This window comes from Atractosteus spatula, chromosome 7 (assembly GCF_055471065.1).
Source record: "Atractosteus spatula isolate fAtrSpa1 chromosome 7, fAtrSpa1.hap1, whole genome shotgun sequence".
NCBI lineage: Eukaryota > Metazoa > Chordata > Actinopteri > Semionotiformes > Lepisosteidae > Atractosteus > Atractosteus spatula.
Window position 1 is genome coordinate 4,250,448 of NC_142712.1, and position 27,216 is coordinate 4,277,663.

The following is a 27,216-nucleotide window of genomic DNA, read 5'->3' on the forward strand; positions in this document are numbered from 1 at the left end:
TCTAATCTAAGCGATACCCATAAGGCAGTATGGGTTGCTGACTGTTCTGAAGAAAGGCTGTTTAGGCAGGTTTTGTAAAAGTAATATATATATATAAAGCAATTTAAATGGTTTAAAATGGTACATCTGGGAGCAATAATTAAACTGAGGTCTCCTTGCAAGACCAAGTCTTTTTTCCATTCTATAACACAAATGACCTTCTTTCTTGAAGAGTGCCAGTGACCACTCTTGATGAATGCTAATGGCAAGCACATCTACTTGTTCAGTTCAAATATTAATGAAGACAATTATGTTCTTGCCAAAGATGTGGGCAAAGGGGGAAACTGAATGACATGTGTTTCCAGCTCGGGCGTGCCACATGACTGGAATCTCATTCATCGCACTCAGAGGCAGGTACTCTGCTGCAGCCCCTGCCTCCTGCATTGAGATGTCTGCTGAGCTGACAGCAGTCTGAAACCTGAAAGCCTCTTGTTGCTCTGCCAACAGCAAACATCTCGGTGTGAAAAGCAGGTGCTAAATAAATATCAGCTGCTGTTCGGTCACCCCCAATATGCTCGAAAAAAAAAAACGTTTACTGTGAAATTGTTGCAGGCTGTGAAGGTTCAGTCTTTAGTTTATTGTGCCTTAGAGGAAACTGAGATAACCTACTGAAGCTACAAAGAGTTAATGGGTTTTAGTCACTTTGATAGTCTTGAGGACACTTAGTTGATGAACCGGTGCCCAATGGCCCGTTTAATAGATTAATCTGTAAAGGTCGATTGACTTTCTAACAACCACGTGTACATTTTCGTGTCTATTTGTTGAATCTCTCTTTGATTAAGTATTCCAACAGCCTGAGATGCATATTAATAATACAGTTCAATTTCCTCAGCTCCTTCAGCGAGAAAGTACGATCACTAAACCTACATGCGCAGGTTTCAGAAATTAAGGATCTTTGACCAAGACCGATTTATTCTTAAATAGTTTAGAAAACATGAAAAGGGCTTTAAAAAGAAGTTATTTTTCTCTCCAAGAGGAAAATCTGTTTTTTTTCCAGTGGAAGAGGCGCAGTCCTTGTCTTCTTCACAAATGATCCTCCATAAAATGTCACTATCTGCAAGATAAAAGGTGGAGTACAGCACGACAGTGCACTTCATCTGCTTCTGAACATGGTGACATTTCGGAAGATTCGGAAAGCCTGGTGTTCAACAGAAATTTAAAGGGCACCCTTATCATTCCTCATCTTTAACTTCCAAAACCCCTTTCTCTTAAATCCAGAAAGTACTGTATTCTTTCTGTTTTGGGGGGACATTGAATCACATTGCAGGGGGGTGGGGGGGCTGTTGGAGAAGGTTTCTTGTGGCAAAATCAGTCCAAACGCTTCAGCACAATTGAGCCTTTTATACAAAGTGACGCCGCACAACGGGCTCAAGGTGAGACATGTTACATGTGCAGCAAAAGCCGCCTTCACTTTGTGTATTCCCCCATCCCTCTGGCAGGGCCTGTGTAGGGATGGTGACTGACAGTGTATCGGTGTGTGGTGTCCTCCTGATGAGAGCGCTGGAGCCCTGCTCTCTCGGTGCAGCTGAAGCTCAGTCCTGCTGGCACTGTGTAAACGAAGCTCCAGGCCCAGCTTGGCGCGGTCAAGTGTGGGGGTGTGTAATGAACTCCTGCTGCTGGAGAAGTCTGGACATGTCGCAGTCTTCCCCGGGAAGAAACCCCAGAGCTAGTGTCAGGGCGCTGCCATACAGGACCTGCCAGTTTAACAGGAAAGACATTACAAACACACCTGCATGCTGCTTAGAGCTTCCCAGCTATTGTGTCAAATATCTCCTTCTCATGAGTTCTAAAAAAAAATGTTTGGGTTTTATACTAAGAATTTTAATTAGACATGAAGCCATTGAAGGAAAAAGCACTCAGTTGTCTATCATTGCACAAACTCTTTGTTTGTCACATCCTAAAGTCTTTCCAGTATATTCAAAGTCTAGTAGTACTTTTAGGACTGCAATCTTAGTCATTCATGTAAGCTCGATGAGGATGTCACATTGTTTTTCAATCTCCCCACCGAGTGAGCTGAGAAGTACAGTGTAGGTGGACAGTCGATGGGGATGATGGCAGATGCCGAGCTCTTTGCTGACCAGCATGGGGAGAGACTGGATCAGCTGTCCTGGAGCCTTTTGGGGTCGTGGAATCATTTACAGCACAGAGAGATGCTGTTCCCGTTGGTAAGGGCCAGTTCAGGTGAGGTGCTGGCATGCGATCTCGGGGGTCTCACTGCGCTGAGAAGAGCTTTGACCATAAACTCACCCGGGTGAGGCGTGCAGAAGCAGGTGACCCCTCATGTGCGCGCCGTCTCCTCTCGTCAAATTGCCTGGAAGGAAGGGGCTCAGACCTTCTGGACCTGTCGCGGTGACGCAGCTCTTGTTTGGGAGGGAGTTTCGGGGAGGTGCTGTCGTCGTTTTTTTCTTCTGCTCTCTTCTGGAGACCGCAGCAGAAAAGCCAAGTGAAATTGTGAATTCCGTGAATGGTACTCAGGACTGCTGTGAAGTGGTGAAAACCGTGTAAAAGGCCCGTTTGAATTGTATTATTCATTCTCTCATTGCTCCACTACGGTGCAACCTCAATTCACGTGCATTAATTAGGAACACGGTTATTATTTAGAAAATCTCATTGTGCATCACTGGGAACTTCGTTCATCTTCCATTTTCTTTTATCCCCTGAAATAGTTTCTCGAGTCATAAAAAGACCATTCGTTGTTCATAGTACAGAGCACTATATATACAGGTGGGTAGCTACGTCAGCATGCGTAGGCTGCAAAGGAACAAGTAATAGGTTTATTCCATGGTGAAAAAAAGAAGAAAAGAACACAACGTTTCGGCCGTGGAGCCTTCTTCAGGTCACACCTGAAGAAGGCTCCACGGCCGAAACGTTGTGCACTATATATACATACCACTATATATAACATACCATATATACATATACCATCATTACAGCTGCAAAGGAAAAAGTAAAGGTTAATTCCACGCTTCTTCTGGTGTGAAAAAGGCTCACAAGTTTCCCCCACTGAAATGATCATTGCTGATATATAATTGCTTTAAATGCATTTTATTTACCCGTGAAAATAGTACCTGCATACTTAGCAAATGAGAGTTTCCAAGGACCTGTATCAAAATTGACCTTTAAAAAAGGGAGGTAGAGTTTGTTTTTATTCTCGCAGCAAAAGTAACTCGTGTACAGGCCTGTTCAGCGCGTCGCGCACATAAATAAACCTAGTACACAGGTGACGGCCGCCTGAGGAACAGCATGTGCGGGTGCTACTTGTAGGACGAGGTGGAAGAGGCGGGGTGCGATCCGTCACAGGCAGAATGACACCACATGCGTTACCGTCTCCGGAAAGAAGTTTTGACCAAGGCTGCCCCCTAGTGTGTCTTGTCCGTCCTTACGCTCGGATTTGTTTTCCCTCCTTGTCTCGGTTTCGTGTGTCCTTACTTGACTCCCGTGAACCAGGGGCGGTGTAAATTCTGCGTCTGATATATCCTGGGGGCTGTGCTGCGGGTTTAAAGCGCTGCGCTTCGACCGACCAGCACACTGCATCCCCACATGCGCCCTGTGAGCAGTAATGAGCCCGGAAAAAGGCAGATGTTTATTTTATAAGCACAGAGGCTGCTCCCCTCAATGTCCAGGCACGAGTGCAGAACAGACATTTAATTTTCTAACCAGCAATTACATTTGTGTTATCCGCTCCGCCGTAAAGTGCGCCTGATGATGCTTTCATCCTGTAAAACTTTTTAAAATGCGCTTTGCAAAGCTGTTCCAATATATTGACTATTATTGTTATTATTATTTTCAACACAAAATATATTTTAGAGGTTAGATTTCCTGTGTATTTTAGGGCTGACAGTGAAAGAATACATATCTAAATCTAAAGTTAGGAAGTTAGGATTCTTTGTCTAAAGATGAAGCGAAGAACTCGTTGATGGATTCAGACAGTTGAACGCAACGCTCACCGCTTGTGGAAGGACAGCCTTTCGACGCACCACACTAATCCTTTCTCAGTACTGCTTATGGCCGGTAATAAAATCGCCCCCTGGTGGCGAACACACGCAACACCTGCCAGAGCTCGATGCGTGCACTAGGACTGTAAATGATTGTGCACGGAATTCAGTCGATCTCTTCTGGCCGCCAGCAACGAGAAACTGTGTCTAGCACCTTTGACTGTGCCGGCACTTTAATGAAAAAGTTGCGGAGTGAGACTCTTAACTTGATCACACGCGCTGCAGGCCTGCCCTGCCGGCAAATCGTTCAGCTGCGGTTACGTGAATTCATTTTCTCTGCCTTTACATGCGACAGCTGTAAACTCCCTTCCTAGGGATGCTCATGCCACGCTCTTCGTTTTTTGTTGTTGTTGCTTTTCTTTGTTGCTCTGACCACCTCGACTGCACGTTCTTATCATAATAAGAGGCGCTTCCAGGACTTGTCGCCCTGAACCCCCCCCCGTTTTAATTGATTTGATCTTTCGTCGCTGATATGTGTGTCTGGGATGAGTAATGCTATAGGTAATGGAGAGAGTGGCATTTCGCCAAATCTCTATGAAAGCCACGGCTGTTAAATAATTGATTTCATGCAACACTTTGTCATGAGGCAGGACGGGTGATATTGCGCCTCTCGCACCGCCTGTCTCCGGCAGAAGCTTTTCCCTGTGCCGACGTGACCGCCGCGGTGTCGGTGTCCGTGACAAACCGGGCAGCCAGACAAGTCAGCCTGGTCTTTCCCCTGACGAGGACAAGCCGATAGATTCATTTCAGCTAAAGAGGATGGTGCGATGGCAGGGGGGTGCAGTGTTTTCGAAGTTGGTGCGCATCCTAAAGTCGTCGTAAATAAAGCTCCTTTCAAGCTTCTAAAGCTCGTTGACCGACCCCGAGAGAAACCTTCAGCTCGGGAAGCGCCCGGGCCTGGCTGGTATTGCGCGTACATCACGGGCACTCGCTCCTGTGAGCCGACGCCGATTGGAAGTGGTTTTGTCCATCTCTGTTCCTAAGCACACACGGCCTCGACAAAAGGGTGTTTGAGGCGGGTAGTAAAGAGAATATTTTAAGTTGTTTGGCGTTATGGAAAATAACACTGTTCGCAGCCCCCCCCCCGACAGATTTCTTTAATGATGATTTCTTTCGGGACGCTGTTAAAGGCAACCCGTCCTACTTCCTTGTACACTCGCCATGGGGAAACTAACGGGTGACCTCGAAGCATCAGAGCGCCCCCCGAAATCTTATTTGTGCACCTGGGGTCGTGTCCCTTGCGAGCTAAGTTTTACTTGGCGCACCTAAGTACGAGAGGAAGAGGAACCGTCCAGCGCGGAGACACCACCCGCTCCCCTTTGATGAAGGGAGCCCTGCGCAAAAGGATGCTGCCATCCCCAATGAAACTTTCGGCGAGATGAGACATATTTCCTCTCCCGAAAGAACTGGGTTAATGACAGTTTCCTCCTCAATTCGTTGGCACTTGATTTAAAAAAAAGAGCCAGACAAGCCTCGACCTTCCAAACAGGATATAATTCCGAAAATATTAATATATGAAGAGGGTATGATTTATGGGAGAAAATCATACATGCATTCTGGATATAAGGGTTTTGTCAACTGCTGCGTCTGGTCGTTTTTCTTTTCATTGTAGATCGTTCACTTTGTACACTTTTATGGGCAATAAACAAATTCCAGATCTTATTAACAAGTACTCTATCAACAATGAGCGTGACATTCAGTTATGCCTGAAACACTTAAATACCTCGAAGCACAGCGCATATTATAAAAATGCAAAAAGTAACCCTTTATTTTATTTTGTAAAGGCTTACAGCAAATGCATACAGTTACTGTGAATATTCTCCAGTTTCAGGCACCAAGAACTGTTAATTAATACAAAACTAACATTTTTTACATTGTAGAAGTCTCTAGAACAAAAGTCATTACACAGCAGGTAAACCAACCTAGATGCCAACAGTAATGTACAGTTTTTTGGAAAGTGACAAAGATACGTAGGCCCCTCTATTAAAACAAAGATAAAAATATTCCTATTATTTCCTTCGACACGCGGCATATTTATTTGGGTAGTTTACAGCAGTAAGTAAATTCCCTCTGCCTTGCAGAAGATTCCACTGAAGACCTCTGGGCTTGTCACAGCTAACAGAACAACCAAGATCTTGAGAGACAGACCCAGACTTACGAAGCAGTGTCTGTTCCTGTGGCAGTGTGGCAGAATAATGTACAGTATAGCAGAGGCCACCGGAGGCTGCTCCTTACAACTCTCTGTCCTGAACCTTAATGATGGACCCTAGCCTTGACAAAGTTCCTTAAGAGTTTCAGTGACGGGACCTTATTTATAGGGGTTTGGTTAACACCTGCCTAAATCCTCACTGCATTGCTCTCCCTTCTGAAAAAAGCAAAACTCTTCACCTCTGTAGAATACACAGATTGTACCTCTCTCCAGCCCTTTTTTGTTAATTACATTCAAAGGTGTTTTTTTTTAATGATCATGTAATTAAAGTAAGCTTTGCAACACTATTCTTTAATTAAAATTGCCTGCCTCAGATATGACTAGAATAATTGGAGAATTTACATGACCTACTGAGAACACCTACATGAGACAATCAGCATAATTTCAAGCAGCTGTTCTTTAATTGAAGTGTTAAATTGCTACCTATCAGCATAATAAAGCCCCACCCTGAAAGAGAGATAATATAAAAATAATATTTTGGGCCTGGGTTTCAGCTAGGAGTCTCTTTCTCTGGCCTGTTCTTATCTTACTATGTCTTAGAAAGTTAAACTGTGGATCTTTGGGAGAGTTACACTTCATCTATCTGACTTCCTCAAACTTTTCTTCTTCTAACCACTAAGATAACAGGTCCTACAAATCTCTTCTATCTCAGATCTCTGTCCCATTTCTTCTTCTACACAAACTATGTTGTTTTGCTTTAGCTTCAGCAAGCTTTAAAGTGCTTTATCCTGAGTCTTTAATCGATCGTTTCTTATGTCATTTGTTTGTTGAATGTTACTGCATATACCAGAAATAAAAAACACCAGTCCAGCAGCTGCTGTAGATCACCATTAAATCACCAGTTTCTCAAGATACCAATTTCATTGCAATCAATTAAACAGGTGATATGTTAATTGAAGTCATTTAGAAAGAATTTATGACTAAAATGTGAGTTGTCTTTAGGGAACAGATCACTTGCTTGATTCATCAGTAGCTCACAGTTGTTGTTGATCTTTAAAATCAGGTGACCTGTCAGACTAACTGGATTGGGGCTCTCTGCAACCAGGGCTGGAAACCCCTGTTATATAAGTAACCGGTGGTCTCAGACTCTAAAACTATTTTAATTATTTAAAGGGCTGCATAGGTTTATTTGTTCAAACCAGGCTCCGTGTTATTTAACGGGTATCTGCACCTCTAAAAAGGGGAAAGTATTCTGTAATCAATTGTAAAGGGTCTTAAGAAAATCCTATATATGAGTATTTTAGAAAGGAATTGTTTAATTGTCTACCTGGCTTGGAAGAAAAACCAGAAGATGCGCCTGCTTGAAGATTCAGGACTCGTCAGGGCACTGCTGTGCTTCTGTGCAATGGTTCAGGGCACTGGCTCTGTGCTCTTAGTGTGGCTGTGATACAGCACTTCATCAGTTAAGTCTTGATTGTAAAAAAGCACTTTGTTAGTTCTCGGCTTTGTCAAAACATGGGATGACACGTGTGAACAGCTGTCAGGAGACAAACTGAAGCTTTAATTTCTCACCCTCGTTCACTTCTGAATTCTACACCTTCTTAAGACTAGTCCTGTCAGCTATATTTTCGGCTGACCTACATTGCTTACCTTTCTACTTATTCTGTGCATACCTTGTTCCCAATACACCACAGTGAAAAATGCTGCCCTAATATCTACCCACAATTTCATGATAATATATTCCCACAGCTGTTCTCTGCAATGGTCAACAGGGGGCAGTATCTACACATCAGGTAAAAACGTATTTTTTTGTATTCCATAAAGTACAGCATTAAACGCAAATTAAAAAAATATTTTAATTCCAGTTTATTTCTAAGTGTTTCCTGTTTAAAACTTAAATTATTCATGTTCTTTTTTTCATTAGCACAGGCCTTATGGGAGGTGTGGAGGTGCACTAAGCACAGCATAGGCCTTTGCATACTCTCGACCTATGACCTTTCCCTAAATGCGCTCCATACATCCGTCACTATCCTCACATCATCAGATAGGGCTGTCAGATGAGTCTACGTCTCCAGCTGCCCTGCCTCCTAACCTCTTCGCTCAAATCCACACACAGAAAACTCTAAGGTGCGTTCAACAAGACGTCCTGTTCGCCAGGGACCTGAAGGAGCTCATGGAATCGCTGCAAGCCTACAGAACCATCAGGATGGTCCAAAACATATGCCCGTTTTGGAGAGGGACAGGGTACGTGTGTTTGTTCTTTGTTTTGCCTTTTCCCAGTCATTTCCTGTATGAAGAGATCCGATGCACAAAGGAAAGCCATACACATTGCAGAACCTAAGCAGTGATTTGAATATGTATGGAATTAGTTCCATATCTAAAAAGCGCATCTTTCCAGCAGATGACACTGTATTGTAAACCTATCTTTTAAATCAAAAAACAGAAAGCTCCTATTCATATAAAGAGACATTGCCTTTAACTGGGGCCCAGCTCTGTTTATGGAAGATGAAGATCACAAAATGACACGGTGCCAGATGCACAACTGCCTGAAAGCAGATGATTATCTGCTGTGTCTCTTACCCAGTATGAGTAAACAGGCTCATACTGAACATGCTAAACAACTCACTCACGAGGTAAGTCTAAATTGTGAGAAAGTTTCAGGGTGTTTAGACCATACTGTAGGGTTAATCGTCTGACTTACACGATGCCCAGTCTTGAGGGCCACACGAGAGACTGTGTCAGACAGTATCTTCCTCAGATAACTCTGTGATATTTACCCTGTGAAATCCAGTATAGTATCTTTAACAAGCCAACAGAGCTCATGTAGACCTTTACTTATGGCTTTACAATGAAGAAAAGGTCTTTATTACCCTCACACACTTTAGCATCTAGCAAATTGCCCTTTCTTTTTTTCTCTGTTGGATAGTGAAACTAAAGAAAAGTAAGAAATAACGTAAGGTAGAAATCCTCTTAAATTGCATTACCTTGGCATTCTTGTATTTTTGGCCTGCTTAAAATATTTATAAAGAAACAAAGAGACAGTTGGGAACATCTTTGAGAAACTCTTGAAAGAAACAAGCTTCCGTAACTTGAAGTCCAGTAGATGCAGCTACAGTTCGAGAACAATGATTTTTTTCCTGTTGCTAACTTTTTCTTTGCTTGTCAAAGTTGTTTAAAACCCAGCTGTCTGATCTCACCCAGCTAAACAAATCATTAGGATAAACTGTATAAAGATTGTTTTTTTACATCCAGTTCATCTCATTACAAGTGTCGCATCTTAAAGTAGTAACACACATGACCTAAACCTGTGTGCGTGCAGCACCAGTAGCAGAGACCAACACAGCTGGTATTTCCAGTTTTGTTAGAGTTAGGCTTGTAAAGAAGAGGCTGGCTACCTTTCCTACTAAAATCATTCCTTAGGAACATATTGTTGAAATTCAGGAATCTGAAAGAAAATATCAAGGGAAATATAATTTTATAAATTCAATTTGATATATGTTTTTTTATATATATTATGTTCAGTTTTTCTGTTTTGGCACACCAACTGGTTAGTGTAACACAAAACGTAATTTTTAATGCCAGACGTGATGTTACATATATAATGTTAACATCAGAATAAAAACTTTCTCATATTTATAAACTAAAACACAAAACAGTACTATAGGATAATTTAGCATTGGCACATTTACTGGAAAACACCTCAATTTGTGGCCGGTACAAAAGGAGTCTATAAAATTTCTTTCTTAAAAAAGTTGCTTCATTCAATCTGCCTGTTACTTCTACTGTCAAATATCATGGACCTTCTCTGAGGCTGGTAGAAGCAGCTTGTGGAGGTCTCTAGCCTCTGCCCGCTTTTGGGCATAGTCATTTTATTTCTCAGGGTGACCCCTTCAGGAGTCTTCAGGTTGTCGGGAAACTCCTTGGAAAGGGCGTCCAGAGCCGCCGTCTCGGTGGGACTCTTGATGGGGGACAGCAGTGACTTGTTGCCCTCCCCAGAGGCTGGGTGATCCATGATGGGGAACGGAGGGCTGAACAATATCAGGCTTTGTGGCCTGTTCGGTCGAGCCCGGAAGGAAGGCTTCTGTAGACCCGGGCTTCTGTCCAGCCTGGAGGACAGAGGGGAGTCCAGGAAGGCTTCTCCGTTGGAACTGCGCTTGCGTCTCAGCACGGGAGGATCCGTTGGGGCTGCAGATTTCGACAAAGGCATCTCGACGGAGGCATTACCCCCGGCCTGCCTGATGGTCTTGGGAGCCGGTTCGTTGTTCTCCTTCTCATCCTTGGGATCCCCAACAAACAGGAGAGGTGGGGAGGGCTCGGGCTCCCTTTTGCTGGAGGAGTTTCCCACGGTTTTCTCGGGCTCTTTTTCCAGCTGAGACTCGGAGTTCTTGACCTGCAAAGGCTGAGGTATCTGGGTGTACTGAATCTTCGGAGGTATCACGGGGACTGCCCTGGCCTGGCACGTCTTGACCATGAAGGAGGTCCTGATGGAAGACACGCTCACAGGGGCAGAGTTTCGGCGCACTGGAGCTTGCCGGTCTGTCAGGAACATTTCTAGCTCCAAAGATGAAGAGCTGTACTTTGCTTTCCCCTTATTCTCGCTTGCACAGAGGGGCTCGGATGGAGTTATCGAGCCTCTGAAGGTAAAAGCTGCAGAGGACAAGTCTGTGTTTTGCTGATGGGGATTGCCCAAAGTTTCTTTCAAGTAAGGGTGGGTGAACTGTTTCCCGAGATCTAAGTTGAGGGAGGATGGCCTGTGTTTCTGAACTGTATTATCCTTGTGTGTGTCCAATTCCAAGACCTCCTGGGATGTAAGGCTGCGAATCTCATTCACGGCACATTTTTGAGAAGTGGCGTCCATTTCCTTTTCTGAACGTGCATGATTCCTTGTTTGAGCTTTTGCAGGCCCTATGTGGCTTAATGAGTCTCTGGGAGCTGCAGTTTGGATATTCCCAGGGGGCGTTCCTGTTTTTTTATCGATTTCAACCTGATTTGCAGAATTGTTAAGAGGCAGCAAAGGCTTCTGTGATTGTAGATCTGTGTTTTTTTTGGAAGACATTTCCCCTTGTGCCTGGAACGCACATCCTAGAGATATCAGCTCGAAACTCAAATCGGGGTTGGTCTGTTTGATTCCATCCGCCTGCAGTTCTTTCTTACCCTGTCTGGTATCAGCAGAGACTGTTGGGTTTGGTTTGTTGAAGAAGATGTTCTCTGTGGTCGCACATGAAGGCACTCCCTCAGGCCTTTCAAAGAAATCATTTGCTTTCGGTGAATGGAGGGGGCTAGTTACCCACTGTGTGGTGGTGCTATAATCCTCCCAGGGCTCCACCAACTCTAAAGCCCCTGTGTCCTCCTCATCCCTCTCACTCAAGTCAAGGGATTGTGGTCGGTCTTCCATGTGCTTCGAAAGCCTCACAATACTTCTCCTGAGCTCCACAGGGAAATCTTTATCACCCACTTGCACAGGTCTGGGACCCTCGGCCGCTTTTTCACATCTTCCAGCTACATCTATCAGACCTGCAGGATTGACTGATACGCGAACTTCCTTGGTCTTGGAACCATCTTCTGGATCAGATTCTAAATCTCTTCTTATGGCCACTGGGCCTCCCCAGGTCAAGTCCGAAACAGACTCTGAGATTTTAGTCGGGAAGGTTTGTGTTTCCACAGCAGGGCAGAGCCTTCGGTCTTTGTCCTTGGACTGCAACAATGGGGGAAGATGTGGTCTGCTTCCTGAGCCACTCGTCTGTTTGTGTAAAGGTTTCTGTTCAGTTTCTTTTCTCCCAATTTCTGTCTTTGGATTAAACTCAAAACTAGTATCAAATGAAAGCCTTCTTTCTGAGTTGCCCTTGAAATCTGTCTGGGGTGTGTGTTCGTCCTGGGGGCTTGTCTTGAGTGTCTTGTGGTCTACTGCAGACTGTCCAAAACTTAGCAGAGGGTATGTAGGGAAACTGCTTCTTCTCTTTGTATGTACATTTGGCATTGGCAGTGCATCGTCGCTGGTATTGAAAGTAAAACCTGGGCTTGGTTCAAATTTGTCTTCTATAAGATCAACATCTGGCTCAATGATTTTAAGCTCAAGTTGAATTTCAGGCCACAGCTCATCCATTGAATTTGATGCCCCATCCTGCAGAAAAAGAAGAGTATATGAATCACTGTTCCAGGATAATATATAATCACTTAAGTGCTTTCTGATGCCTTAAAGTTATTTGCAAAATGACATTGTAATGCCTGTGCATCAGCAGTAAGGTGTAGGTGTATTGTAACAATGAATGTCAGATCTTTAAGATGGATTTTGAAACAAAATACGACAGAATTTAGCTAGCCCTTAATTTACCCTTTCAAAGTGTATAGAAAAAAATTGCTGGGGAAGAGGGCTTTTAACAAAAGAAAATGCTCATTCCTGAAAGATCTAAGGATTCAGTTTGGAATATCAGAATCTGTGACAAATGCATGTGAGATAATGGGAAGGACACCTTCTGGTTCACAGATGGAAGGATCAAGTGAACGCACTGGCAATAAGATGAGTTGCCCTACCAGCTCGGATAACGTGCTCATTCCCTGATGCTGCTCCTGCAGAATGTCCAGTTGCTCCTCAGGTGTTACAGAGTCAGCTGGCCGCAGATCACTGGGCTTGATTGTTTGTGCACAATGCGTTTGAGTAGCAGCATCAAGGCCCAGTGAGAAGGCATGCCTTCCAGGCTCAGAAGGAGGTTCTTGAGCTTTGGCGGTCTGTGAGTGTGCTTCATCCTCTCCTGACACAGGTCCAGAAAGCTGGGGAGGTTCAGAAATCTCAATCACCTGCCCGTGGCCTTCCCTCAGGTCAGTTTTTTGTCCTTTGTGTCCTTAAAGGAAGGAGAATTTAAACAGGAATCACAAGGCTGCGCATCTGGAATAATTGAAAAAATAGCAGCAATAAGGAGGAACGTTAAGCAAACTAGTATTCTGAAGCCACTGGTGGAGTCACATTTACTGTCCTTGCACAGCTCACCAGGAGTCATAATGAAGAACGGAGTTGAATTCACCTTTACTGCCCCTAAGGAAATACAGACGATAAAGACGGTGATGCAAGCGTGCTCAAGAGCGATTGCTCTGGTCTTACCGTCCGTGACGTCCATGCTGATGATGACGGCTTCCCCGCCGCTCACCACAGTCACGTGCTTCTCATTCTTCTTCGGGGACACGGAGGTGCCGCTGCAGACGCCGCGCTCCAGGAGGGGGCCTTCGCCGCTCGGCTTGGCGCAGGGCTCCTCGCTGACACACAGGGGGCTCTGCTTGTCCTTGCCCGCCGCCCTGCAGGGCGTGCTGTTGGAGCTGATGACCGCGGACACCCGGAGGGGCACGGAGACGGCGAAGGGCTCCGAGATGTTGAGGGCCTTGCGCTGGTGCCGCGGGGAGGACTCCAGCGGGAAGAGGCTGCCGGGGAAGGCGGGCTTGGAGGTGCCGTCGCTGGCGCTGGTGGAGTAGAACATCCTCCTGGTCTTTGGGGAGGTGGGCTCGCACCTGCTCAGGTCTTCTCCTTTGAACACCTTGAGCTGCTCTGGTACGGTGTTCCGCGGGGGCGGCGTGGTCTTTGCCGCCGGCTTGGTGTCCCGGGGGGGCCCTGGCGACCCCCCTCCCGCTGCCCCCGGAAGCTGTCCCGGCTCGTAGTCCCAGTCGTGGTCTGTCTTGCTCAGGTCGTAAGAGCTGCCAGAGCCCAGCGTTCGGGATTTGAAGGCCGGCAGGAAGAGCCCGCTTGAGCCAGGGGACCGTTTGAACTCGCTGTCCTTGTCGTCATCTACGAGAGACAAACAGGAGCCCTCAAAACTTCCCACAGCGCCAGGCCTTTCTGTGAGGATGTCTGGTCTGCTAACTGGATTTTGATTTAAAATAGATTGGGCTTAAAATACGCGTGTACCAACCAGTGTGTGCAGTGTGCTTGGCTGTGTAATTCAGGGTTAAGTGTTATAATTCTGCGTTACCTTCCGTGGGCAGAGAGCACAGGGAGTCCATGCTCTTGGCTGGTCGAATAGCGGCCTTCTCTGTTAACAAGAAGAAGATATCAGAGTCCACCAGAACGATAAAGTTAATTTAAAGGAGACAGAAATAACTGTGATGGGTTAAAGCGTTTACTAAGGAATTCATTTTTATTGATTGCACATACAGTATGTATTTCATTATGTAGCGTTGGAGCACTCCCTGCACTAAAATCTCTGTATAATAATATGCAGTTTAGTCCTGGCTATTATGCCATTTCTGATCCTTTGACAGCTCCCTAAAAGAAAAGGTGTCAGCCCCGGTGACTCCGTTTTGACTCCCTAAATTCCCCCTTCATGACTTGAAATGAAAAGGGCATTCTCTCACCTGAGAGTTTCTGGCCTCTTACAAACACACTGCCATTCCTGCTCAGCTTCCCCTTGGACTCCGTTATAGACCTTCCCAAGTTAAATATGGACTTCCACTTCTTCGACTTTCCAGAAAACTTCCTTCTGGAACAAGAAGGCGAATAATTACCCGCATGCATCAAACTGCAACAATGGATCATTTCAAAACCGAGAATTACTGTACCCGAACTGTTTTCATTTTCAAGCACAAGGGTACATTTACGTGTTACGGAGGTGGATGAAACTTTCTAATCAAGCACTTTTCTTCTTCTGTGGCCCTGTATGCTGGTGACAGACTACTTGATGTTACGTCACGCCCCCAGAGAACTCACCGCCCTTAATTAACTCCTTCACATTCCAGTGCAGTTTCCAATGAACTAATCAGACACACCTTCTTCCACCTGCCTACTTAAACCAGCCTGACACACCACTCCTTTCCAGTATTGGGTTTTACCCAGCTAGAGCTGCATTGTTTCCAGTTCCCTCTCTGCAAGGTATCTAGGTTTTTGGCTCTGACCCCTGGCTTGTTTCTGACTTTGTCTTCTTTCTCTCGACTTGGTTATTGTGGATCTCTCTGGTTTGGACTTTGCTTCCTTTGTCAACTTATATTTTTTTGTCTCTCTCCCCTGAACCTTCTTTGTGGATTTACTAGATTTGACCCCGGCCTGACCTCCTGACCCAAGTTTCTGGATAAACTTCTACTTGTACTTTCGAGTTCTGAGGATTCTGCATAGGGTCCTTCTTCTGGATCGTAACTCTTGGTCACACACCCTCTGACTGCACAGTACGTGTGTCTACGCGGGGGGCAGGCGGAGGCCGTACTTGCTGTCAGGCAGGTCAATGACGGTGTGGTAGAGGGTGGCGGTGCTGGCGTCCGGAAGGCTGTTCTCTCTCTGCCTCTCTCTCCGCGCTGGGTGGTTTGGCCCCAGCGAGCGCGCCTGGGCCTCCTCCAGACTCACCAGCTTCATGGGTGGACACTGGCCACTGGCCGGGAGGGCTGCACACCTCGTCTCTGTACTGCACTCTATGGAAAATAAAAGCCAGTGCTTTCAGATGTGCTCAAGTTTTCATATCTATTTTAGAGAGGGTTCCACTTTAATGCATTTTTTTTAACAAGACCTCTTTGAGCCCCATAGACACTAGAAGTGCTAATTGAAACTCTTCTTTTCTTGTGATGATGGAGGAATTTCAGAGAGAAGGGAATAAGAGAATGGGGGGCTACTTCCAGGCAGCAAATTGTTTTTGTACACCCAAATGCCTGGTGGAGAGATCGCTTCTCAGTTTGTGCCAGACAGCATGTCTTGACTGGTTTACCTTCTTTCTTTGCTGCTGGAGGGCTGGTGCTGTTGTTGAAGATCTGATCCCTGTGGATCAGGATGAACTCCACCACAGTCTGCTGCACTCTCACCTCCAGGAAGGCTGCGTCCCCATTGCACGCTGACACTTCAATCTCCTTGGACCTGAAGGGATGCTGGTCTTTAACAATGGAAGACTGGGATCTTAACTTTGAGCAGTATTCGGATACTAACACATGGAAGAAATGAAGGCCAGGGATCAGGAAGTCTCCCTAATGTATTGAAGGCTGCTTCAGTTTGGGTTTGGGTAAGATAAATGTATTACTTTGTTGGTCAAGTGCAAGAGAAGTTCTAAATCTACTGAAAAAGTTCAGAAGATTTAAATGTTGGGCGCGTTAATGCTGGCCATCTTTCTGTTAGTAGGAACAGCACAAAGCACAGCTTGGTTGGGTTGGGCTCTTTGAGTGGCCTTCACTACCCTTACGAAACCTCACATAGATCTGGCAGAGGTGCTGGGTGTCTTGGAGGCTTTGCTCACCTGAGGAGGTTTGGTGCCCACACCAGGGCCAGGTTCCTGGCATGCATGTTGGTCTGAGTGCTGAAGGAGGCCAGGTGTGTCAGGTGTTTGACCAGATATTCCAAAGTTCTGAAGGGAGAAGAAAATACACTGACTTTGTAGAAGCTAAACACAAGTGGTTAATGTACTCCTTTGACTTCTGTATTTTCAGTGTTCTGTATCAATCAGTTTAAAACTTCATTGTTTCAGGGGTCAAAGTTTAGCTGCAGTTTTAAATGTGTTCTTAAAAATTGCTTTTTGCACTACTAGATTTGAACCAGAGATAAAATTAGCAATACAAAAATTGGTATTGTGCTTCATACAGTCAAAGAGATGTGAGAAGCTTTTGGAAACTACAAAACCCAGAATTCTTAGTGCCTGAAAGAGGAAATGATCCTTGGCTGAATGGACACTTGGACCACAAGCCTCCAGCACAGATACAATAGGCCAACTTACAAGGTTTCCTTTTTCAGCTTTAAGTAACTTAAGAGAGATGGAGTGAGGGAACCTGATTGGAAAGATTTTGGATAATTGGTTGGTTTCTTGGGAGGAGAAACCTGAGCAGGGCATTGACCCAGCGGAAAAGACTGTGATTTTTGGAAAAGCCCTCCTGTTTGTATTCTTGGAATTTATGTACACTGGTTAACAGCCCAGCTCTCCAGCCTCAGCTGAGAAATGCAACATAGTCAGAGCTCTGAAGATGGAGCCGGGTCTTACCTTTAGGTTTTGGTTAGTTTGGAGAACTTTTTAACTTTTCACTGGCTCTGAGGTTCTGTGTGTTTTGTGTACCCCCTAAAATCCACCCCACCTTCACATAGCCACCCACACAGTGTGATGTAACTATTGTTATATACAGTGTATTTAAAAGGCATTCTCATTTTTACATTCCTTGAAAAAGTGAAATTTCAAAGATTAAAACTGAGCTGCAAGAAAGGGGCAGAGCACAAAGGCACCAGATGACTTGTAAGTCAATGAAACTGCAGAGCAAATGGCCATACATTTTATTTTCAAGGCGACAGCAGTGAACATTTGCAGGATGCAAATTCTTGGTTAATGTGCTCCTCCAGATGGAGAGAATAAATTATTTACTAACACCAAAACTGCTCCTGTACTGCAGTGGCTTAGAGGGAAAGCTCAGTATCCTTGTAATTCATGAACTTTGAGAGAACCACTGTTACAAAGCATTTTGACAGAGTTGCCCACATATTTGCTCTTAGCTCTCTTAGCATGGAATGCAAATTTATTTCATAATGTGAAATATTTATGCACCTATTTATGACCGGATGTGATTTAAATAGTTTTGGATAAAAGCATCTGTTAAATAAATAAATGTAAATGTATTCATAGCAAATCTGGGTGTGATGACCAAGAATTTGAATTAACTATATAGTGTTAGCTCTGAGCTATGGTAATTAGGAATGGCATGCTGACAGTGTGGCTCCTGATTGAAAGTATAAAGTCATCAGGCCCCTTAGTCACACCACTCATAGGGGTTTTGTTTAGTGGCTTGCTTTGCAGACTCTTGGCCAGCAGAATTCTTAATCCTCTTGCTTTTTAATCCACTTCTCCAGAACTCCTTGTGTTGCATATGCATAAAGCTTTTGATAATTAAAAAAAAACACTGGACGTAGAATATTGTTGTCATACTGCAAGTGTAAGTCTTGCTGTTAGATAAGATGTGCCAAGGAGAAGCACTGGCAAACCCTAATTTCAGAAAAAATAAGGGGTTGTAAACAATATTTCCTCTGTGACATAGGATGTATTTTGTGTGCATTGTTAACATGCAGGGATTCAATACTCCCAGTGCAGGAATATTATTAATAATATATCATACATTGCATATATATATACACAGCAGGTAAAAGGTGTGCTATATTGTTTGTCCTACAAACTTTATGGCAGTGTTAACCTGTTACCTGAGATGGCGCTAGCAAGGTGCAGACTGGGGAGCTCTGTCTTACCGGTAGTGAGAAGCGGGAAGCTCTTTGATGACATTCTGAATGCAGGCCAGTTGTTCCTGTTCATCCTTTGCTGCCACTGCATCCTGGGAGAAAACATTCCATGAGGGAAGCATGCTAAGTCAGCAATATTAAGATATGGAGCTCCTGGACAGATTGATTGATTGGGGATTACACCCTCCTTCTTTCTTTGGGGAATAAGGACCAGGTTTTAAACATTATCGTTACAAGCTTTGGTTTTTGCCTATGGTTTAAAACCATTTGAGTTATTTTTTGTATGGAAATGTAGTATCCTTGTTTGAATATCCCTTAATAAGAAACTCAGGATCCCTTAAGAGTCCAGTGCTGCATTTTCAGGTTAGCCACTAGGGGTCCTTACAGTCTTGTGATATTGCTCAGGCTGAAAAAAACAGCCGGCAGCTTTTTCAACAAGTCAGGATTTAAGTTAAACTCTTGTTGGATTGTGAAGAGACTGAATTAGCAGTGATCTGTTAAAAGGTGGAATACTGAAAATGAATTGAATAGTTTAAAAAACAATGTATGGCCAAGTCTGTAATTCACATACTTCCGTCTGAAGTCTTTCCTGATACTTACTGGTACATGTTTTTTTGCAGGTAGTTAGTGCATTGATCATATATTTCCAAACCCAGCCTTTTCGATGTTCTTCCCGAGTATGAGTTTGATAATGGCAACTTTTCAAAGTTAGCAATATTCACAAACATTCGGACTTCGAGTCCATATCTTCCAAATCACTACAAATAAAATGAGCCCTTGCACCCTTTTTTATCTCTTTTAGATCTTGTCACTGGGGTCTAATACTTCTTGCTCTTAAGAATAAGCCTGAAAGATACTAGCTTGACTTTAGCAGCTCATCAGAGGTAAAAAAACATTCTTTAAAATCTTGTATTTATCTAACAGGAAAAAAAACTTGTTTCGACTAAATCAACTGATGGAAGGTGAGAGGTGGAGAGAGTCCATTTCACTTTCCGCAGAGGAAACATTTACTGGAACTGTGGCTTTGACTGTATGGGCGAATGTTGCTTATTAAAATAGTCTGAAGATGCTAAAAGAAGCACTTTATGGTTCTCCTTAAGATCCTCAGGCAGCCCAATAGTGTGTGTTACTGTGGAGGAACTGAGTCACACAGCAGAGGGCTGGCACTCTGCTCACTGGAGAAAGGCAGAGCCTGCAGGCTGCCTGACCATCGCCAGGCCACAGTGCCCCAGCGACGCCCGCCTTCCCCGAGCGCAGGCACAGCGTTAACGGGCTTCAAGGGAACAGGCCCAGGTTTAGTCCAGGCCGACAGGAGGAGGAAAGAGACGCATCGTTTCAGCTGTGGAGCCAGGTGACATCTGAAGAGACGTTGTGGTGCTTTTCTTTTCCTTTCCGCATGGAATAAACCTTTTCCTGTTGCTTTGCAGCCTAAAGTCCGGTATTCCCGCATCTGATCCGAACTCTTTTGAACGTTTGTTACAGCACCACTCCCCCCATATTGCTGCCTTTTATGTATTTAATTAGCTGTGAAAGTCTTGGTGCTGATACTATTGTAAACCAGGCTCCCAGAGTGAGGTGGATCAATGGATTTTATGGGATTTCATTTAATCAAATTAAGGTTTTATTTAACCACACTAATCTTCCTCATTCACATTTCTACAGTGCCCCCTTAAGAAAACGGATAAAAATTAGAAAAATGTTTGGCTTTGTATTCAATTCCTAGGTGATATTAGCTTTTAAAGTAATCTATCATCCAGGTCCTGAAAGCAATTCATTTAGGTTAAATACATATTAAGTTTAATGTTGAAAGCTTTGGGTAAAAAATATAGAGGTTGTCAAAAACAGGTTAAAAATCTTCTTTGGTCAAATAAACCATCTTGCTTTCAGGAAATAATTGATGTATTTTTTCATATCTGAATGCCTGAAGCAAATCCCCACTCCTGTCCAAGTGTGTGTTATGAAAAAAGACAGAGCTTAATATGTATATTTGCTCTGCTAAAAAAATGAGACTTTAATTTAAGTGGTTCGTGTTCCTTTAACCACTTGCATGTGGTTCCCATTAGTTCTATCCCTTTCTATAGGGATGTCTGGAAAAGAGGGAAGTGATGATGGAATCTGACTAATGCTTAGCATTGCATTTCCAGCTAAAACCGAAAGCCGTGGCTTCTTGTAAAGTCGTTAATACCAATGTTTTGCATACTAGTTGATCAAGAAGACATTGAGTCTGTTATAATTGTTACTTTTGTGGTCTGCATCAATGGCCACAATCCCTTTTCTAGCAAAAAGGACTTCCTGTATGATAATGAAATTTGTAGAGTTGTTGAACTTGTGAATGTTTTCCCCTCCGAAACCAGCACTTTTATGTCCCCTACCTTTTTGTTCTGTGTTTTCTTCTCCCTCTGTGTAACAAAGCACAAGCGGAAGAATATTTTCCACCCTGTGACAGCCCTGCAAAGGCTATTCTGTGGTTTTGTAAAGTCATTGTTTCCTAAGCGACCATCACAGCATATTCTTTTTTTTTTTTCCCCAAAGACAAACCCGTCATGTTCTTTGAATTCATTTCCGTTTTCCCTGAATAACAAAAGGCAGTTTTCTTATTACGGTTCTTTTTCATCACTGGCCTCTGGTATGTTGTCTATAGGGAAGCAGACATGTTCCCTTCGCCCTCGTGCTGCTTCAGAAGGGATTGTCCTCAAACACCATTTTTAATTTGTCAGCACCCTGTTGGGTCCTCTGGGGAGTCTTGCCATATCCTCCTCCCCTCTGACGTGGTGATCCTCAGGTGAGAATCGGATGGCTGTTTGCCATTGTGAGGCTGCCATCTCTTCTCCTGCCACCGCCAGCTGGGTGAGTGTGCCCCCTGCTGGACAGGGAGAAGCTTCCCCAGCAGGCTGAGAGGCCGCCTGCGGATCGTGGCTCCTTATGGCACAGTACTGAGGCCGTGCCCAGTCCCCAGCCAGCTTTGACAAACGGCAGTGCCTTACCGTGAATTTCTTATACAGGTCATAGGTGAGCAGAGGGTTGGGCAGCTCCCTGAAGTAGAGCTTGCAGAGTGAGCCCACGCAGTGAATGTCCTGGAGGTACACCTCTCTCGTCAGGTCTGGGCTCTGGTCAGAGCCAAACTCCTGTCTGCAAATAAACGTGCCAGTGGTCAGCAGCAAGGCCAGTGGAAGTGGTATAAGCCAAGGAAGCCTACGCAACAGGTATCTAGATTATTTCGGGACACAGCTGTCCTCACTTTTTCAGCAGTCAGGGCAGGTGTTGTCATAAAATGGCTGAAATATTGTTTGTTTTCTGATCTGCCTTTGGGTTTGTAGCAACAAAAACAACACCCACATTTCTGGTTTTGGAAAGCACTCTGACCTCTTTTTATTTTGAGATCACAAACCCTTTGCTGATGCAGCTGGATAAATACATTTTTGTGCTGGGACTTCATACTCCACAGTGCATATTTATTCCTTTAAAATAATGTGGGGCTCATGGGGGAGAATGAACAGGATACATTATGAAAGACTGGAGAAACTGCTGTGAAGAAAACGCACTCCTGGATATTGCTGAGTAAGGGGGAGATAACCTATTGTATCTGAGTTTAAGAAACAAGTGCATGGAATTCCAGGTAAAGAAGCCAAGTTTACATATATTGTTACTGTATAGTGTAGAGACTGCAAGGATATTGTTTGCCAAGACAGTTTTTCTCTGGTTCAATCCAACTAGTTATTATTGAATAGCAGCCGAGTTAGGTGTTAATACTTTAGCTAAGACTTTATGAATATTTGTTTAGTTACTGCAGCATGGAGTCATGGTACTGTGTGTGTACTGAATACTGTATCTTTCCTGGGCTCTGAGGTGACCAATCTAAGGTGAATATCAGCGTGACATCAAAGTCTATGTTATAAGCTTGGAGTCTGAAGTAATGAAACCCACCACTTGTTCATATTATATGCAGACCCTGATATTTCCGCTCATGAAAACCAAGAACACATCAAGGGTTACAGTACCACCGAGAAGCAGTTTTATTTGAACTCGTATAAGGAGTATCCTTATTCATGCTCCTTAGCAGTAAGTACCGTAAGACCACTTTGTGGACCTCAAAGGAAGGACCATGTGCTTCAGCACAGTGCTCTCCACTGACCCGGTCCTGTTCTGCATGAAGGAACAACTAAGATATCTGAAGAAATTAGCTCTAGAAAGGCCTTAGTATACTTCCTCACAGATAAAAAAAAATCAATAGAAAGTCATGCCTTGTTTAGTTACTGTTGGATTTGTTTTAGTGCCTGTCAAATACTTTCAGTAAGAAGTCTTATGGAGATGTTATAACATTAGGAGGCACAGTGACTCTAGACATTGTTAATACCTGTGGGTTATATTTAGGAATTATAAACAAGTGGGCTAGTGGAGCATTTATGGCATCCTGCTTGTTAGGCACGATATCGATTCCGAGATCCCAACCAGCCTTCATTTGAAACATCCCAGGAAATCCTCTTTAACAATCTAGACAGGTAGCTGGTTCAAGGCACACAAAAACCTTTGAGAAGAGAAGAGCCTCTTGTTTTCAGGTCTGGATACATAGCCTTTTAATTTCCACTTGGAGGGTTTATTTTTTTACCTGAGTCTTTGGATGTTGGAAGTGATCCCTGAGAGCCTGTAGATCCCATCCACAATGCCATGCTCTTCAATGAACTCTGCACAGCTCTTAAGAACCTGAGGAACTTGGAAAAGAAAGAAAGAGGAATTAGCAGAACACTGTACGGTGTGAAAAAACTGCCTACTACTAACCTCTTCAGTACCATTGTAAATTTCTGCACTTTGAGACTGTCAGTATTAAGGGATTAAGTTTTGTTGCATGTTTAAATGCTTTGCTAACTGTTCATAATCTCTGCCCATGTAAGCTTTAATCCATCTGATTAACATTCAGCAACTATAGAATTAAAATTTTCAATATGCTGTGCAAGTAGACAAACTACTGATTCCTGCAGTAACCAGAACAGGCCCTCACAATCTGCTCTGTGGTTCTGTTTTTCTGTTTTCCTCCATGCAGTTGAATATATTGTCTTTAATTTTTATGGAAGAATTTAAGTGCTGGTGTTGATTGCCCATCTGTATGTAATTTGGGTTTATTTTATTACATTTAAAACAGAAATTCAGGAGGAGGTCAAACCCTAATCTCTCTCGCTTCTGCCTACTCACACAAATATTGCAATTCTTGCTTGCGATTTTTTTTAATTCACATCAGGTTCTGGTTAAAGTTAATTATTTGAATCATGACTTTTCTTCGTTTTAACCAGTTTGTCCAACAACAGCAGTAGTTTTCTTTCATGAGAAATTGTGAGCAGATTTGGTTGTCTACACTATAATGCTGACATACTGTGCCTGAGCTCTAAATAAAATGAGATATGAAGTCTTCTAAAACAAATTAGAATTGTGTAAATCTGGGCATTGAGGCATTAACTGTGAAAAACAAATGCTTCTTTTGTTTTAAAAAAGAAGCAAAGTCCTTCCCTTTTCTAACTCCTGGGATTTTCTGAAGCATGGACTACAATAACCTTAACTGTGCAGCCACATTTAGGAACTCCTGCTTTGTTGATACTGTAACTCTTTTAGGCTCAGAAGGATTAATGCTGTGTGAAGTTCTCACGATTGCTGAACAACAAAGACGTCACAACTTTTACAGCTGCTTTGTCTTGTCAGTCCTCTCAGATGTTATCCAGTTGCACGTTCGGTTGAAGGGATATCTCCAGTAGAGCAGGGAGAGAAGGTTTCTACTGTTCGTGGTTTTGTGTAACTGTAAAGTGAAGATGGATCTGATTGACTCAATTGGATGAAAATTTTGATCGTCCACACATTTATTAAAACCTCTTTTGAAAGTCAAAAGGGCTGGGAAGTAGACGCTATCAGGATCTCTTGCAATTTGATTTTGTCTTAGAATGATTGTTTTAGTACAGTGTTCATGCCCAGTGAAGTAATCCAGATCAATTAGTTCTTTACCTAATAACAGAACTGGATGGGTGTTATTCATTATAGAATGGATGGACTTGGAACTTTTTCCATCTATTCATTTTCAATATTACTGCCACCTGTCTGATATTTCAGCAAGAAACAAATAAATACACTGAAATGCATAATTTAAGTGTTGTGCTTTTTTAAATTTAAATGTAAGTGATTTGTGGGCATTATTTATACAGTAATATGCATTCCTGAGGGGGCCATGTTTCCAGCATGCATCACACACAAAGTACAGTAAATTGCAAACTTTGCTCTGGAATCATAACGAGGAACTTGTCTTTGGAGGATAATCAATGTGGTAGCAGCTGTGCGTAGGCCAGGAGACAGACGACTGGGAGATGTACAGGAAGCAGAGTCATTGTTAACCCGTTCCTTTCTGGAATGGAGTTTGCCCTGAAACAGTTTGCTACTAGTTTTCAAGTAGGGACAAGTGAAATAACACTATAGATATGGACTACATCATATAGAATCAATTGTGATCTGGTACATTTGTCACAAAAAATAAGTCATTTTTTTACATTTCTATGTGAATATGACTGGATCAACAATACAGTGCTGATACTGTATGTACAGTATCCTTTTTACAATTCATGGCCTAATGTATTAAAAATTGAGTAAACGTGTTTCCTTTATAACATTAATAATTCATGTAGACTGGAGTATTGTGACTAGATATGCTTGTTTTTCTTTAAAAATAGCTTTTTGCAAGATTAATATTATAAAAGGTGTGCTGTTGTAGTTCCAATGTGCTCATTTCCAAGTTTCTGCTGAATCAACTAATGGAGATATAATATAAACCAATTTCTGCTCTTGAAGCCTATTCGTGTGTGGCTTCTGCCTTACAGGAAGTCTTCATCTGTTGTTCTGTTTATTTGATCCTAAGCTGGATGACACATGGTGAGTGAATTGTGCTTTGAGGAGCTCCAGCCCACAGAGAGCCGTAATGGCCTTAACCCCTGCAGAATCTCTTGCCCTTTCTGCTCCATTTCCAAAGTAAAGATGCCGGAGGACAGACGTTCTCACAGAGTCCAGATGCAAGGAAAGTCATATGGGACTTTCAAAAGGCTCTCCTATTTTCCTTCTGCTGTATCCTCCTTCACAAAATGGACAGATACACAAATTGCAATTCGCCTAGTTTGACTTGTGTATAATAACACCAGTTGTAGACGATGATAATTTGTTAATACTGTGTTGGAAATATTATAGCATTGAATGTAACTTTTAATATAAGAAGTTCTCTCCTCTTTTAATTTCAGTATTTTTAAGGTAAAAAAGTTTTTAAAAAAAGACCACCACAACTTTCTAGCAGAAAGACATTTGGATTAAAGTTTAGATTTGTATGCAGACCTAGCATAAAGTCATTTTGTCACTAAATATTTTTAAGTGCTTAATTCCCCCTTTCACTGAACCACACCCATTTACAAAATGCTAGAAAAGCACTAGTGAAAATACTTGTTTTAATTTTGATGCAAAAAGGCTGTAATTATAGACCACCTAAGGCCATTGCATTAAACATGCTTTACAAATTACAGCTGACCTGGTCAGAATTCTGTTTAGAAGGAGACATGGAACACAGCCCCATCTCGATTAAAGTAACGTGCAGCACTGACTTTTTTATTTAAGCAGGCTGTGGGCAGGGCTAGGCAGATTTAGATCACATTTGAAAACAGTATTTCAATTCACTCATAATAAAATACAGTACCGGCTAGTTTTCAACACAGTCTGCCTGACCTTGACTATTTCTACCCATCCTGTACAGAGCCTCTCCATGTCCATAAGGACTTCTGTTCTGTTCAATTGTTTCCCCACAGATGGCTTTATCTTGAGATTTCACTGTAAAAATACTCAGACATCTATAGCCCCACAGTAACAGTACATTTTGTTCACATTTACACAGCCTCCACAAAACCCTGTTCCAGGTTACTCACTCAGCTGAGACCCTAGGGTGCTATCATTGCCAGCATCTCGGAGAGCTTTTACTGCTTTTGAACTTTCTTTGACCAGCAACCAGGCTCCCTGAGTGTTTGTGGCATTATAGGGAAAATGTCCCCTGTGCCATTTTAAACCCATTATAAAGACTTTGAGACTTCAGTTCTGTGCAGACTGCTATGTTGGCTTGCACCCAGATGTCTTCTCCTAGTCACTGCGTGGATGCCTTACCTGTACTTATGTAACCTGAAGGTTTGTTTTCTTATATATTTTATTTAAGAGGAAAACCACAGTTCTCTGTAGGTGTCAGCATTTTTTCCTCTTAAATGCACGAGGTGTTGTCACTGAAAATGTACTCGATAGGACACATCTAGTTGCAGGCCATAACGGCACGAATGTCGGTCCATTGAGCAGTCATCTAGGAAGCTGTGTGTCTTGTGCCATCAGTCTGTTCTGTCTCTCACCTGTGCAGGTGCTGACCTCTGCACATGCTCAGCGGCTCACAGTCCAATATTTGGAGGCACATTCCATCATAATGCTTCCTTTATTCATCTCCATCCCATTGCTAATCCTCCTTACCATGTGTTTCATGATTGTGGCCACCATCCAAAAAATACATTTTATCTTCTCTAAGCTGTTTTTCAGACTGTTGGTAAAAACATGGCTTTAACTGTATTTTTCTTTGCAAGACCTGTTAAATTTGACAGAGTTGCAATTCCATACTGAGACATCAGGCTAAAAGAAGCAAAAGGTGCCAAATGAGTTGACTACGCTAGAGATCGCTCTATGTGATCTAACCATTTCCCATGTGTAAATCAGTTTCCTCCAATTATGGTTTTTGAAGGGCATTATGCTCAATTGCAAACATTAAATGAGTTTTTAAGAAACTTGCAATCCGTACTGCAGCCTGTGAAAAATACTCCTTTAGCGGGTGGGGGCTA

At 43.2% G+C, this 27,216-nt stretch overlaps 1 protein-coding gene across 1 annotated transcript in view; it reads right to left on the bottom strand.

Annotated features, from left to right (window-relative positions):
- Positions 1 to 5,776: 5,776 nt before the first annotated feature.
- The window catches only part of arhgap31 (Rho GTPase activating protein 31), a 36,123-nt gene continuing 14,683 nt past the window's right edge, over positions 5,777 to 27,216 (bottom strand). Inside the window, exons 2-12 of the mRNA XM_088922018.1 lie at positions 22,950 to 23,052; positions 21,328 to 21,472; positions 18,353 to 18,435; positions 16,374 to 16,481; positions 15,855 to 16,000; positions 15,363 to 15,564; positions 14,521 to 14,645; positions 14,139 to 14,198; positions 13,280 to 13,954; positions 12,715 to 13,022; positions 5,777 to 12,304 (exon numbers count right to left, since the gene is read on the bottom strand). Of these exons, the coding sequence (XP_088778144.1) occupies positions 9,941 to 12,304; positions 12,715 to 13,022; positions 13,280 to 13,954; positions 14,139 to 14,198; positions 14,521 to 14,645; positions 15,363 to 15,564; positions 15,855 to 16,000; positions 16,374 to 16,481; positions 18,353 to 18,435; positions 21,328 to 21,472; positions 22,950 to 23,052 (4,319 nt within the window). The 3' untranslated portion in view covers positions 5,777 to 9,940. The remainder of the gene's footprint in view (positions 12,305 to 12,714; positions 13,023 to 13,279; positions 13,955 to 14,138; positions 14,199 to 14,520; positions 14,646 to 15,362; positions 15,565 to 15,854; positions 16,001 to 16,373; positions 16,482 to 18,352; positions 18,436 to 21,327; positions 21,473 to 22,949; positions 23,053 to 27,216) is intronic.